Below are 16,530 nucleotides of genomic sequence, written 5' to 3' on the forward strand. Positions count from 1 at the left end.
TCTAGAATGTCGTCCGCATCTCCATTTCTCTCTCATCCTTTAAGAATATTCTTAAAACCTCATTTTTCACCAAGCTTTTGACCAACCTGTCCCAATAGCTCCATCTTTGGCTCAATGTCAAATTTTTGTCTTGATTATGTTCTTGTGAAACGGTGCAGATGTCCTTTTGTGTACTGAATATCTTTTGGAACTTGCATGTTTGTTATCTGCCAAAAATGGGACGCTTTACTACTTTAAAGGCACTATACAAATACGTGTTATTATTGATAAGCAAGCAGTTTGTATAGATTTCCTGGAGCCTGTAGGAACAAGGAATGCATTGGTTGTAAGCTGTAGATCATCAGGTCACAGAGCACAATTACCATCTCCAGCTGTTTGTAAAATGACATGTTCTTCAGGTTATGATACACAAGTGGGTGAGAGAGGACTGAAGCTCAGTGGAGGAGAGAAACAAAGAGTGGCAATCGCTAGAACAATCCTGAAGGCACCTCAGATCGTTCTTCTGGATGAGGTACGTAAGAAGTAAAATCACAGGAAACGTCAAAGTCTGAGAGATGAAAACAGCCGTCATTGTCTACAACACTCTAACCAACTTGGTACCATATTATACTAGCAATAATAGAGCTTGCTTCTTAAACTGTCAGAACCATGGCTGCAATTGGTTAATGAACCTGGGCTTAAGATCATTAAGAAGGTAAAAAATGTTTCACAAAAGATAGATCTGCTATGTTTGGTGAAAGAATGCCTCTATTGCTAAGAGATTATGTGACAACTTCTGTTCTTGGCCATCATGCTAGCTGACATAAATAGCTTTTCAGAAGGTAGTGGAGGTGGGGTCATTGAATATTTTTCAGGTGGAGGTAGATAGATTCTTGTTTGGCAAGGGAATCAAAGGTTATCGGGAGTAGATGGGAGTGTGGAATTTGAAACACAAACAGGTCAGCCATGATCTTATTGAATGGCGGAGCAGGCTCGAGGGGCCGGATGGCCTACTTCTGCTCCTTGTTCCTATGTATGTATGTTCCCTCTCCTCGGAAAGAACAAAACACTTGCATTTATATAACACCTTTCCCAACTTCAATATGTTCCAAAACACTTTATAGATAATGATTTACTTTTGTCGTGTAGTCACTGTTGTAATGTGGGACTAGGTAGGGAAAGGTCCTGTCCCTATCACTTTCGAAACAACTGACATCATCCCCTTCCTCAAAAAAAACACCTTCAACCCCTCTGTTTTTGCAAACTATCGATCTCCAGCCTCCCTGTCTTCTCCAGAGTTCTTGGATATGTTGTCACCTCCCAAATCCATACCCAACTTTTCTGCAGCTCCCATGTTTGAATCTCTGCACCTGCCACAGCCCTGAAATGGCCCTAATAAAAGTCATAAATGACATCATCTGTGATTGCAAACATTATGCTTCCTCATCCTCTTCAATTAGTCTACAGCCTTCACGTCAACCACACTGTCCTCCTTCAATACATCTCCTCCATTTCACTGCTCAATGGGATTGCCGTGCTTGGTTCCACTGTTAGCTGTCCTATCCTAACCAGAGCAATGGCTTCACTCCCTGCCCCCACACTGTCACCTCTCTAGTTCCCTCAAGGATCTGTGCTTAGCCCACATCTAGATCTACATCCTGATTTGGCAACATTGTCCACAACATGGGATCTACTTCCACAGGTACACTGACAACACCAGCTCTAACTCTCCACCACCAAGCATTGGCTCTTTTCGAACCATACTATTTGCAGTCTTGGCATTATATTCGAAGCTGAGCTGAACTTCTGAACTCACATATTCTGTCATATCGCCTCACTCCGCCCCTGCCTCCACCCTCCAGCCCCTCTCCTGCTGAAACTTTCAACCATGCCTTTGTAATCCTGAATATTTCAATGCTCTTCTTGCTATTTTTCACTCTCCATAAATTCCAGCTGATCCAAAACTTTGCTGCCCGTATTCAAGATGCTCATCCATCACTTCCTTGTTGACCTACATTGGTCCCCCGATCCCAGGGCCTCAGATTTAAAATTTGCATTCCTGCATGGTCATGCTGCTCCCTATCTCTGTAATCTTCTCCAGCTCTACAACCACACACCCCAAACTTTCCATTGCTCTGACTCAAGCCTCTTGTGCATCCCCACTCCCTTCACCTCACTATTGGTGGTTGTGCCTTCAGCCATCTAGGCTTTACACTGTGGAATTCCCTTGCTCAACATCTCTGCATCTCCTCTTTGTCTCAGCATCCTTTTTTTCTGTCTGACTGTGGAGCACTGTTAAAAGACTGTTAAAAGCACTATATACATGCAAGTTGTTTAATAGCAGAAGGGAAGATGCCAGAGAAGTTCAGTGGATTACTAAGGAATGGAAAAGACCAGGGAGGCCAATTGTGGTCCATCTGACCAGTTAGGGTGTAGTCGAAAGAGAAACAGAGTTAACATTTCAGGTCTGTGACCTTTCATCAGAACCTGAAACATTAATTCTGTTTCTCTCTACACAGATGCTACCAGACCTGCTGAGTATTTCCAATTTTTATTCTAACTTTCCACTGCAGTATTTTGCTTTTTTGTTGTTGTAGGGTTCAGTCACTATTGGGGCAAGTTGTATGTTCTCTTCAAGATGACCTGTGTGACCTTTTCTTGTACCTGTACTTTATTTCCAAACATTTCCTGAGCCAGGTGCACACTCTAACCCTAAAGACACACAGGAAACAACCCACATTTATATCGTGCCTTCATCATAGTAAAACATCCCAAGGCGCTTCACAGGAGCATGATAAGGCAAAACATCATCAAGCTAAAGAAAGACATTAGAGAAGGTTACCAAAATCTTGCTCAGAGGTAGGTTTTAAGTAGTGTCTTCAAGAAGGAGAGGTGGAGATTACAGGCTTCTATAGAAGGATAAGCACAATGAGCCAGATAGCTTCCTCCATCTGTGATCTTTGTAATCGATGCAAGTGTTCATCCACCACCCCTCCCCTGTGCATATTAAGATGTCATACAGTGTGTGTGTAGCGCTACTGATTTCAGTTGTTGAGGGGAAATATCTGACTGAAGAACCTAGTTGGTCTCCAAGGTAAGAAAAAATGATTGTTCAAACATTTCACCAGATATTTTGTACAGTAGGTAATAGTTGCTCTTTTGCGTCAGCTGAATCTACTTGTTAGCTACTTTTCCAGTGATTTTTTCCACTGTCCTGTTTCAGTGTTATACCTGATCACCTTTCTTATATTTGAACAGGCTACATCTGCTTTAGACACACAAACTGAAAGGAACATTCAAGCCTCGCTGGCCAGAGTGTGCACCAACAGGACCACAATTGTTGTGGCTCACAGGTAATGCTGCAGGAAAGACTAATTAAGGATTTATGCTGATTTGGAATTCATAGCTAAACCCTAATGTTTAGTGAGTTGTATTAGTGAAAACAAAATCACATTCTTCAGTTTTCAAACGTGTACTGCTCAGTTACCAATTACAGCCATTGCAAATGCTAAATTAGTGCTGTTATCAAAACTTGTAATACTTCCATCAGCATTGAATGTTATTGCTGAGTGGGTAAGTAAGTGATAGGTCAAGAGTGTCAATAAATGAAGAAGAACTAAGGGTGGATCTGTCCAAGTGAAGAAGGAGGTGCTGTTGATTTGACTTGCAAGATATGTAACAAAATTATCTCTCTGAGGTATTGGAAAGCTCTAGATTGTCTTTAGTCTATCAGAGGCAGGGTGGAGATTGAGGTATAGTGATTCAGTCAATGAGTTGTGAGAGAACTGGAAGTTGTGAACACTGAGGGTTTGTAGTTTGAAGGAAGTTGATGAATATTCAGTAGAATCAGCCACAAAAAAGGACTTGTATTTCTGTAGCACCTTTCATGACCTCAGGATGTCCCAAAGCACTTTATGGCCAATACTTTTGAAGTCTAGTTATTGTTGTAACACAGAAAACATAACAACTAATTTGTGCACAGCAAATTCCCACAAGCAGCAATGTGTCAATGTCCAGACAATCTGCTTTTACGTTTTGTTTGAGGTATAATTATTGACCAAGACACCAGGGAGAATTCCCCTGATCATCTTCAAAGTTGTGGCATGTTATCTTTTGCATAGAAACTAGGAGCTGGAGTAGGCCATTCGGCCCTTCGAGCCTGCTGCGCCATTCATTATGATCATGGCTGATCAACCAACTCAAAAAGCTGTTCCCGCTTTCGCCCCATACCCTTTGATCCCTTTAGACCCGAGAGCTATATCTAACTCATTCTTGAGAACATACAATGTTTTGGCCTCAACTGCTTTCTGTGGTAGCGAATTCCACAGGCTCACCATCTCTGGGTGAAGAAATTTCTCCTCATCTCAGTCCTGAAAGGTTTACCCCATATCCTTAGACGATGACCCCTGGTTCTGGGCTCCCCCACCGTTGGGAACATCTACCCTGTCAAGTCCTATTAGAATTTTATAGGTTTCTATGAGGTCCCCCCTCACTCTTCTGAACTCCAGCGAATATAATCCTAACTGACTCAATCTCTCCTCATACGTCAGTCCCACCATCCCAGGAATCAGTCTGGTAAACCTTCGCTGCACTCCCTCTATAGCAAGAACATCCTTTCTCAGATAAGGAGACCAAAACTGCACACAATATTCCAGGCGTGGCCTCACCAAGGCCCTGTATAATTGCAGTAAGACATCCCTGCTCCTGTACTCGAATCCTCTCGCTATGAAGGCCAACATACCATTTACCTCTTTTACCACCTGTTGGACCTGCATGCTTACCTTCAGCGACTGGTGTATGAGAACACCAAGGTCTTGCTGCATATTCCCCTCTCTCAGTTTATAGCCGTTCAGATAATAATCTGCCTTCCTGTTTTTGCTACCAAAGTGGATAACCTCATATTTATCCACATTGTACTGCATCTGCCATGCATTAGCCCACTCACTCAACTTGTCCAAATCACCCTGAAGCTTCTCTGCATCCTCCTCACAACTCAATCTCCCACCCAGTTTTGTGTGATCTGCAAATTTGGAGATATTACTTTTAGTTCCCTCATCTAAATCATTAATGTATATTGTGAGTAACTGAGGTCCTAGCACCGATCCCTGTGGTACCCCACTAGTCACTGCCTGCCATTCGGAAAAAGACCCATTTATTCCTACTCTTTATTTCCTGTCTGCCAACCAATTTTCTATCCATTGCAATACATTACCCTCAATTCCATGCGCTTTAATTTTACATGCTAATCTGTTATATGGGGCTTTGTTGAAAGCCTTCTGAAAGTCCAAATAAACCACATCCACTGGCTCCCCCTCATCAACTTTACTGGTTACATCCTCAAAGAATTCTAGTAGATTTGTCAAGCATGATTTCCCTTTCGTAAATCCATGCTGACTCTGTCTGATTCTACCACTGTTCTCTAAGTGTTCTGCTATAAAATCTTTGATAATGGACTCTAGAATTTTCCCCACTACCGACATCAGGCTGACTGGTCTATAATTCCCTGCTTTCTCTCTACCTCCCTTTTTAAATACTGGGGTTATATTAGCTACCCTCCAATCTGTAGGAACTGTTCCAGAGTCTATAGAATCTTGGAAGATGACCACCAATGCATCCACTATTTCTAGGGCCACTTCCTTAAGTACTCTGGGATGCAGACCATCAGGCCCTGGGGATTTATCGGCCTTCAATCCCATCAATTTCCCCAACACCATTTTTCTATTAATACTGATTTCCTTCAGTTCCTCTCTCTCACTAAGCCCTGTGTTCCCCAACATTTGTGGTATGATATTTGTGTCCTCCTTTGTGAAGACAGAACCAAAGTATGCATTTAGTTGGTCAGCCATTTCTTTGTTCCCCATAATAAATCCCCCTGTTTCTGACTGTAAAGGACCTACATTTGTCTTCACCAGTCTTTTTCCCTTCACATACCTATAGAAACTTTTACAGTCAGTTTTTATGTTCCCCGCAAGCTTGCTCTCATACTCTATTTTCCCCTTCTTAATCAATCCCTTGGTCCTCCTTTGCTGAATTCTAAACTGCTCCTAATCCTCAGGTCTGTTGTTTATTATGGCAAATTTGTATGCCTCTTCCTTGGATCTAATGCTATCTCTAATTTTCCTTGTCAGGCATGGTTTGGCTACCTTTCCCGTTTTACTTTTGCGCCAGACAGGGATAAACAATCATATATAATATATATATATTTCCGAAGTCCGAAGAAGGGTCACTGACCCGAAACGTTAACTCTGCTTCTCTCTCCACAGATGCTGCCAGACCTGCTGAGTATTTCCAGCATTTCTTGTTTTTATTTCAGATTTCCAGCATCCACAGTATTTTGCTTTTATTTTAGGGATAAACAATTGTTGCAGTTCATCCATGTGCTCTTTAAATGTTTGCCATTGCTTTTCGCACCGTTATCCCTTTAAGTAACGTTTCCCAATCCGTCATAGCCAACTCGCACCTCATTTTTAAAAAATTCATTCATGAGATGTGGGTGTCGCTGGCCAGGCCAGCATTTATTGCCCGTCCCTAATTGCCCTCAAGAAGGTGGTGGTGAGCTGCCTTCTTGAACCGCTCTGCAGTTCATGTGGGGTAGGTACACCCACAGTTCCTTCAGGAAGGGAGTTCCAGGATTTTGACCCAGCGACAGTGAAGGAACGGCGATGTAGTTCCAAGTCAGGATGGTGTGTGGCTTGGAGGGGAACTTGCAGGTGGTGGTATTCCCATGCATTTGCTGCCCTTGTCCTTCTTGGTAGAGGTCGCGGGTTTGGAAGGTGCTGTCCAAGGAGCCTTGGTGCTTTGCTGCAGTACATCTTGTAGATGGTACACACTACTGCCACTATGCGTCGGTGGTGGAGGGAATGAATGTTTACCTTCGTAGTTTCCTTTACTAAGATTCAGGACCCTAGTCTCAGAATCAACTACGTCACTCTCCATCTTGATGAAGAATTCTATCATATTATGGTCGTTCATCCCCAAGGGGTCTCGCACAACTAGATTGTCAATTATTCCTCTCTCATTACACAATACCCAGTCTAGGATGGCCTGTTCTCTAGTTGGTTCCTCAACATATTGGTCCAGAAAACCATCCTGTATACACTCCAAGAATTCCTGCTCTACGGTATTGTGACTAATTTGATTTGCCCAATCTATATACAGATTAACCTCCAGGCGCTTACCCATTGTCTCTCGAGACAAGGAAGCCAAAGGGAGAGAGAGAATCTATATGCAGATTAAAGTCACCCATAATTACAGATGTTCCTTTATCGTATGCATCTCTAATTTCCTGTTTAATGCCATTCCCAACATCACCACTACAGTTTGGGGGTCTATATACAACCCCCACTAATGTTTTTTGCCCCTTAGTGTTTCTCAGCTCTACCCATACAGATTCCACATCGTCAGAGCTAATATCTTTTAAGACCACCTGAGGGGCCAGACGGAGCATCAGTTTAATGTCTCATCCGAAAGACAGCACCTCCAACAGTGCAGCCCTCCCTCAGTACTGCACTGGAGTGTTGGCCTTGAATTTTATGCTTTAATCCTATAGCGAGACTTGAACCCACAACTTTTTGACTCAGAAGTGCTACCACTGAGCGCAGCTAACAGCTGACACCTCAAAGTGAAAATACTACCAGCTGAGCCAAGGCTGAACTCAAAAGAATCGATGAGATAAGCGATCTGTAAAAGGAAATAGAATGGGAGGGAGTGTAGCAACTTCCTCGCTCAGTCCCAGGTAAATATGCAAGGGTCGCATTGACCTCATTTGTTTTATTGCATTATAAGATATTGGTTTTGGTTTACATTTGTTAATAGGGTAAATTGAGACTGTGACACTACCACAATAGAACAAATGACAAGTGAAAGAAGGCAAGGATCAGGACTGGCAATTTAGTTTGAGATTTTGGTGGGAAATCCAAGTAAAACTCTAAGGTGCTGCTGATAATTCAAGCATTGGCCTTGTGGAAGTTGAGCTTACTGAGAAATTTAGTTCCAATTGGACCTTGGCTTCAAACTGAAAGAAGATTCATAACGTATAAACAAATAGTTCTTGAAAGTGCAATGAATGTTTTTGTTCTTGGGATGTGAATCGTGATGAAAATTTATTGTCCATCCTTAATTTCCCTAAGAGTATGGTGTTTAATTGCATTCTACATAGCAATTGAGAACATTAAGAGTAAACTATTTAACGAGGACTAATCAGTGTAGGCCAGACTAGGTAGAGCTAGCAGATTCTCTTCCTCGAAGGACATTATTGAACCAGTTACAACAATCCAACACAAATTACTGAATTAATTTTCAGAACTTGCAGTGGTGGAGGTTTTAGCTCACGACCACTAGGTTGTTGGTCCAATGCCATAACCACCAAATCCAAAAGATTAAAGTCAGATGAAAAGTGGTGAGGATGTCTGGGAGAACAAGCACCCTTGTAAATGGCTGGTATCTTGCAATGTCATGCAGCCATCATCTGTCAATTCAATGAAGGAACAAGAAGAATAACTAAAACCAGAAATGACCTTTTCAGTCCATCTGGCCAGTCCCAGTGTCCAGGAAATCTCAGGTTCCATGATGGAGCACAACTGGGCTGTGTGCTGACCCTGTAACACTTACAGTGAGTTCTTGCTCCATCTGTTAAACCCAGATGGGATTGTTTGCCTCGATCGTGCCACGCCCCATATTGATCCAATCAACATTGTTGGACTGATGAAAGGTGCCGGCTGTTTTATGCTGTAATTGGCCATGTGGGTAACAGATGTATCCAACATCAGATTGTTGCAGATGTCTCCCTGACTGAATCATATTCAAGAAATGCATCCTGCTGCCAGTATCTTAAAAACATTTTTGTAAAACACAACACAGAAATTGTATTAAAGTGAAGTGCCAGGGTGAAGTACTTCTTCAGGTAACCAGTAATGCATTTGGATAGATATACGTAATGTTTGATTATGAGCTGCTATATCTAACTGTCTGCCGTGGCTCAGTTAGTAGCTAGCACTCTCACTTCTGGTTGTGAGACCCATTCTAGAGACCTGAGCACATAATCTAGTTTGGCATTCTAGTGCAGTATTGAGGGAGTGCTGAGCTGTCGGAGGTGCTGTACTTCAGATGAGACGTTAAACCAAGATCCCATCTGCCCGCTCAGTTGGATGCAAATGTTCCATGGCATTATTCCAAACAAGAGCAAGGGCTTTCTCCCTGGTGCCCTGGCCAATAGAGTCATAGAGTTATACAGCACAGAAACAGGCCCTTCGGCCAATCATGTCCGCACCGGCCATCAAACCAATCTATTCTACAGGCAGTGTTCCAGATTCCAACCACCCTCTGGGTACAGAGAGTAGCAGTAGAAGGGAGTTTCTCAAAATGGAGACGTGTGACCAGTGGTGTTCCACAGGGATCCGTGCTGGGACCACTGTTGTTTGTGATATACATTAATGATTTGGAGGAAAGTATAGGTGGACTGATTAGCAAGTTTGCAGACGACACTAAGATTGGTGGAGTAGCAGATAGTGAAGGGGACTGTCAGAGAATACAGCAGAATATAGATAGATTGGAGAGTTGGGCAGAGAAATGGCAGATGGAGTTCAATCAGGGCAAATGCGAGGTGATGCATTTTGGAAGATCCAATTCAAGAGTGAACTATACAGTAAATGGAAAAGTCCTGGGGAAAATTGATGTCCAGAGAGATTTGGGTGTTCAGGTCCACTGTTCCCTGAAGGTGGCAACGCAGGTAAATAGAGTGGTCAAGAAGGCATACAGCATGCTTTCCTTCATCGGACGGGGTATTGAGTACAAGAGTTGGCAGGTCATGTTACAGTTGTATAGGACTTTGGTTCGGCCACATTTGGAATACTGCGTGCAGTTCTGGTCGCCACATTACCAAAAGGATGTGGATGCTTTGGAGAGGGTGCAGAGGAGGTTCACCAGGATGTTGCCTGGTATGGAGGGCGCTAGCTATGAAGAGAGGTTGAGTAGATTAGGATTATTTTCATTAGAAAGACGGAGGTTGAGGGGGGACCTGATTGAGGTGTACAAAATCATGAGAGGTATAGACAGGGTGGATAGCAAGAGGCTTTTTCCCAGAGTGGGGGATTCAATTACTAGAGGACACGAGTTCAAAGTGAAAGGGGAAAAGTTTAGGGGGGATATGCGTGGAAAGTTCTTTACGCAGAGGGTGGTGGGTGCCTGGAACGCGTTGCCAGCGGAGGTGGTAGATGCGGGCACGATGGCGTCTTATAAGATGTATCTAGACAGATACATGAATGGGCAGGAAGAAAAGAGATACAGACCCTTAGAAAATAGGCGACATGTTTAGATAGAGGATCTGGATCGGCGCAGGCTTGGAGGGCCGAAGGGCCTGTTCCTGTGCTGTAATTTTCTTTGTTCTTTAGTATCATCAGCAAATTTGGATATATTACTCTCTGCCCCCTCCTCCAAGTATTAATATAGATAGCTAATAATTGAGGCAATAGGACTGATCCTTGTGGCACTCCACTAGTTATGTCTTTCCAACCTGAAAAAGACCCATTAATCCCGATTCTCTGTCTTCTGTGAGTTAACAGACGCCAGAAGGATCAATTTCCTTTGGAAGAGGAGCCAAAGACCACTTTTGGAGTGAGGAATGACTGATCAATTTTACGTATATTCCAGATCAATGCAAGCCATGGGATTCCCCTCTCAGAGCAGCAAGGTGCCGCTTTGAGATTCGAGTGGCAGAGCTGGTTGGATTTCTTTATATGCGCAGGGCATCCACCCGAATATTTAAAAGAACTAATCCTTGTGATTTGGGACCTGATTATGGGAAACAAAAATGGCAGGTGGAAATGTCTCTCAGTGCTCTTCTGCCTCCTTAACAGGCCTATGGAAGTTTTAGGCTGATATATTCATTTTCCCTACGTTTTTCAGAGTGCAAGAGAAAGAAACTGCATTTTCTCACGCCTTTTCAATCCTCTGGATGTCCCAACGTGCTAGAACCAATGAAGTACTTTTGAAGTGCAGTCACTGTTGTAGGGAAATATGGCAACCAATTTGTGCACAGAAAGCTCTATTTTACTCAATTCACCACTCTGCTCTCATGCCCACATTTCAGACCTTGACCTGCTGCAGTGTTCCAGTGAACATCCAAGTAAGCTCGAGGAACAGCACCTCATTTTCTGATTAAGCACTCTACAACCTTCCGCACTGAACGTTGAATTCAATAATTTCAGAACATGACTCCCCGCTTCACTTGCTTAAAACCTATTACATTTCTAACCTGCGACCGTACGGATTAGGAGCAGAAGTAGGCCAGTCAGCCCGTCGAGCCTGCTCCACCATTTAATAAGATCATGGCTGATCTATTTCTGTCTCGAATTCCACACTCCCATCTACCCCTGATAATCTTTGATTCCCTTGCCTAGCAAGAATCTACCACCGCCTTAAAAATATTCAATGACCTCCACCACCTTCTGAGGCAGAGAATTCCAAAGTCGCACAACCCTCTGAGAGAAAAAATTTCTCCTCGCCTCTGTCCAAAAAGGGCGACCCCTAATTTTCAAACAGTGCCCCCTAGTTCTGGACTCACCCACAAGAGGAAACATCCCCTCCTGTCAAGACCGTTCCGGATCTTATATACTTCAATCCAGTCTCCCCTCACTCTTCTAAGCTACAGTGAAAACAAGCCCAGTCTGTCCAACCTTTCCTCATAAGACATCCCGCTCATTCCAAGTATCAATCTAGTAAACTTCCTCTGAACCGTCTGCAACGCATTCACATCCTTCCTTAAATAAGGAGACCAAAACTGCACACAGTATTCGAGATGTGGTCTCACCAATGCCTTGCATAACTGAAGCATAACATCCTTACTTTTATTTTCAATTCCTCTCGTAATAAAGGGTAGCATTCCATTAGCCTTCTTTATTACTTACTATAGCTGGACGTACAGCCAACAAAATCGGAACTCAGTGATGCCATTGATTCTCTAGCCAGCGGAAAAGCCCCTGGGAAGCACGGCATTACCCCTGAAATAATCAAGAGTGCCAAGCCTGCTATACTTTCAGCACTCTACGAACTGCTTTGCCTGTGCTGGGACAAGGGAGCAGTACCACAGGATATGCGCGATGCCAATAACATCACCCTCTATAAGAACAAGGGTGACTGCAACAACTACCATGGAATCTCCCTGCTCAGCATAGTGAGGAACGTCTTCGCTCGAGTCGCTTTAAACAGACTCCAGAAGCTGGCTGAGCATGTCTACCCTGAGGCACAGTGTGGCTTTCGAGCAGAGAGATCCACCATTGACATGCTATTCTCCCTTCGCCAGCTACAGGAGAAATGCCGCGAACAACAGATGCCCCTCTACATTGCTTTCATTGATCTCACCAAAGCATTTGACCTCGTCAGCAGACGTGGTCTCCTCAGACTGCTAGAAAAGATCGGATGTCCACCAAAGCTACTAAGTATCATCACCTCATTCCATGACAATATGAAAGGCACAATTCAGCATAGCAGCGCCTCATCAGACCCCTTTCCTATCCTGAGTGGCATGAAACAGGGCTGTGTTCTCGCACCTACATTGTTTGGGATCTTCTTCTCACTGCTGCTCTCACATGTGTTCAAGTCTTCAGAAGAAGGAATTTTCCTCCACACAAGATCAGGGGGCAGGTTGTTCAACCTTGCCCGTCTAAGAGCGAAGGCCAAAGTACGGAAAGTCCTCATCAGGGAACTCCTCTTTGCTGATGATGCTGCATTAACATCTCACACTGAAGAGTGTCTGCAGAGACTCTTCGACAGGATTGCGGCTGCCTGCAACAAATCTGGCCTAACCATCAGCCTCAAGAAAACGAACATCATGGGACAGGACGTCAGAAATGCTCCATCCATCAATATCGGCGACCACGCTCTGGAAGTGGTTCAAGAGTTCACCTACCTAGGCTCAACTATCACCAGTAACCTGTCTCTCGATGGAGAAATCAACAAGCACATGAGAAAGGCTTCCACTGCTATGTCCAGACTGGCCAAGAGAGTGTGGGAAAATGGCGCACTGACACGGAACACAAAAGCCCGAGTGTATCAAGCCTGTGTCCTCAGTACCTTGCTCTACGGCAGTGAGGCCTGGACAACGTTTGTCAGCCAAGAGCGACGTCTCAATTCATTCCATCTTCGCTGCCTCCGGAGAATCCTTGGCATCAGGTGGCAGGACCGTATCTCCAACACAGAAGTCCTCGAGGCGGCCAACATCCCCAGCATATACACACTACTGAGCCAGCAGCGCTTGAGATGGCTTGGCCGTGTGAGCCGCATTGAAGATGGCAGGATCCCCAAGGACACATTGTGCAGCGAGCTCGTCACTGGTATCAGACCAACCGGCCGTCCATGTCTCCGCTTTAAAGACGTCTGCTAACGCGACATGAAGTCCTGTGACATTGATCACAAGTCGTGGGAGTCAGTTGCCAGTGATCGCCAGAGCTGGCGGGCAGCCATAAAGGCGGGGCTAAAGTGTGGCGAGTCGAAGAGACTTAGCAGTTGGCAAGAAAAAAGACAGATGCGCAAGGGGAGAGCCAACTGTGTAACAACCTCGACAAACAATTTTATCTGCAGCACCTGTGGAAGAGTCTGTCACTCTCGAATTGGCCTTTATAGCCACTCCAGCCACTGCTTCACAAACCACTGATCACGCCAGGCGCTTACCCATTGTCTCTCGAGACTGTACCTGCATATTAACCTTTTGTGACTCATGCACTAGAACACCAGGATCCCTCTGCACCTCGGAATTCTGCAGTCGTTCCCCGTTTAAGAAATAATATGCTTTTTTATTCTTCCTGCCAAAGTGAACAATTTTACATTTTCCCACATTGTACTCCATCTGCCAGATTTTTGCCCATTCACTCAACCTATCTATATCTGTCTGCAACATCCTTATGTCCTCTTCACAATATACTTTCCTACCTATCTTTGTGTCATCCCTAAATTTAGCTACCATGCCAGAGGGGCATAGATAGGGTAGATAGGAAGAAACTTTTTCCCTTAGCGGAGATATCAATAACCAGGGGGCATAGATTTAAGGTAACGGGCAGGAAATTTAGAGGGGATTTGAGGGAAAAAAATTTCACCCAGAGGGTGGTTGAAATCTGGAATACACTGCCTGTAGGGGTGGTAGAGGCAGGAACCCTCACAACATTTAAGAAGTATTTAGATGAGCACTTGAAACGCCATAGCATACAAGGCTACAGGCCAAGAGCTGAAAAATGGGATTAGAATAGATCGGTGCTTGATGGCCAACATGGATACGATGGGCCGAAAGGCCTATTTCTGTGCTGTATGACTCTTTGATTCTATCGCTTCTCTCATCTAAGTCATTGATATAAATTGTATAAAGTTGAGGCCCCAGCACAGCTCCCTGCAGGACTCCACTCTTCACATCCTGCCAATCAGAAAAGGACCCATTTATGCATACTTCTATCCATGCTAATATGTTACCCCCTACACCATGAGCTCCTACTTTGCACAATAACCTTTTATTGGCACCTTGTCAAATGTCTTCTGGAAACCCAAGTACATTATGTCAATAGGCTTCCCTTTATCCACAGCGCATGTTACTCCTTCAAAGAACTCCCATAAATTGGTTAAATATGATTTCCCTTTCACAAAACCATGCTGACTATTCCCGATTACCTTGTTTTTCTAAGTGCCCAGCTTTGGCCTCCATGTCCATTGCCAGCTCTCTACAAGAGCAACTCAGCTTGTCCCGCTCCCCCGCCTTTTCCCAGTAGCCCTGCATTTTTTTCTCTTCAGATAATTTTCCAAGTCCCTTTTGAAAGCCGCAATTGAATATGTCTCCACCATAGTCTCGGGAAGTGCATTTCAGATCCTCACCACTTGGTGTGTAAAAAAACTTTCCTCATGTCGCCTTTGGTTCTTTTCCATTCACTTTAAATCAGTGTCCTGTGGTTCTTGACCAATCCACCAATGGGAACAGTTTCTCTCTATCTACTGTGCCCAGGCCCCTGAGCAGGCCTCTAGGGTGGTTCCCTTTTTCTCTGACTGTGGCGGAGGATTCTTTGTTAATCTCCCCTTTGTTCTCTGGGACATTCCTACCTGCAGATATTTGTGCAGGCATGCCTGGAGCACTTAGGGGCATCACCCTCAAGGTTTCTGTGCCCCCTAGAAGTCTCTCTTTGTCCCTGCAAGTTCCTGTAAATGTTGTTAGCAACTCTGGTGGGGTGCCTCTAGAGTATGCATTTACATAGAAGGATGTCGGGTCTAACTTTTCACATTTTGCGGGGTTGGTTGACAGGACAGTAGGGGTTTTCATCCGGGATTCCTCCCGGACTTCCTTTAACCTCCCCTCATTGTCACTTTTTCCCCTTCTCTTTCTAAACTTTTACCAGCCATGTGCCTGCCTGTCTCCTTTTGTTCCCAGTGGGGGTCCCTTACAGTTCACCAGCCCTCTGCTGGAGGGTCCTCCTAACACCGTTATAGGAGTTAGGGGTGCGGGTTTCACTAGGTTGGGGTTTCCCCTCAACCTGGCACATGTGGCAACTCCAGTACTCCACCACATCTTTGTGGGGTTTTGGCCGGTCAAACTGCTGTCTTATGCGGGCTTTGGTCTTTCGTAACTTTGGTCTTTCGAAGAGACTTAGCAGTTGACAGGAAAAAAGACAGAAGCGCAAGGGGAGAGCCAACTGTGTGACAGCCCCGACAAACAAATTTTTCTGCAGCACCTGTGGAAGAGCCACTCTAGAATTGGCCTTTATAGCCACTCCAGGCGCTGCTCCACACACCACTGACCACCTCCAGGCGCTTGCTTACCCATTGTCTCTCGAGATAAGGAGGCCAAAAGAAAGAAGGTCTTTCGTATACCGGCATGTACAGCCACTGTAGTCTCGTGGGCACTTCTTAATATTGCTCTCCGGTACCTCTGTGGCACCACTAACTGGTGAACTACTGTCCACCCCTTGCCCTCAGGTCTGTGAGGAGAACTCAATTTCCTCATCAGTATCTCATTCTTTAAATAGTAACAGTCAGGGACTCCCTCTGCTTCACTTTCAGACTGGGCAGCCTGTGCTAACTCTCGCAATACTGGGTCAGCTCGCTGAGCCTCAGCTCGGGAAAATCCATTTAATTCATTCTCTGTGTCTCCTAACTTTCCAAAGAAAGTCTCAGACAGGCAGACTTCATGGTCATGTGCCTGCAGTGCCAATGCAGTCTCCTCTGGGGGAGCTGGTTTGATCATGGCCTGATCCACTACACATTCAGGCAAACTGCAGGAAACCGTCTCCTGCCACTGCCCTGTCTCTTTGACCTCCTGTGGTCTTTCTTTTACTACTACCCACCAGATCGTTAGCTAGGAGCAGGTCAACCCCGTCCACAGGCAAACTAGGAACAATCTCTACTGTCAGCGGTCCCAAAACTAGGTCGCACTCCAGGTACAGGCATACACTGCCCTCCAGTACCATTCACCACCATTTTGGTGTTCACTGCACTCTCTGGGGGATAGGTCAGGCCTTTTCCCAGTAAAAGGGATCTAGTGGCTCCTGTGTCACTGAGAATCACTATGGGCTTGTTTGCCCTACT

At 44.7% G+C, this 16,530-nt stretch overlaps 1 protein-coding gene across 2 annotated transcripts in view; it reads left to right on the forward strand.

The window, feature by feature from the left end:
• Positions 1–16,530, forward strand: part of abcb6a (ATP binding cassette subfamily B member 6 (LAN blood group) a) — a 226,443-nt gene that overhangs the window by 173,538 nt on the left and 36,375 nt on the right. For both annotated transcript variants that reach the window (XM_068034765.1, XM_068034764.1), the window contains exons 17-18: positions 399–511; positions 3,238–3,332. In XM_068034765.1, coding sequence (XP_067890866.1) covers positions 399–511; positions 3,238–3,332 — 208 coding nt within the window. The remainder of the gene's footprint in view (positions 1–398; positions 512–3,237; positions 3,333–16,530) is intronic.

This window comes from Heterodontus francisci, chromosome 7 (genome assembly GCF_036365525.1).
Source record: "Heterodontus francisci isolate sHetFra1 chromosome 7, sHetFra1.hap1, whole genome shotgun sequence".
In the NCBI taxonomy this organism is placed as follows: Eukaryota; Metazoa; Chordata; class Chondrichthyes; order Heterodontiformes; family Heterodontidae; genus Heterodontus; species Heterodontus francisci.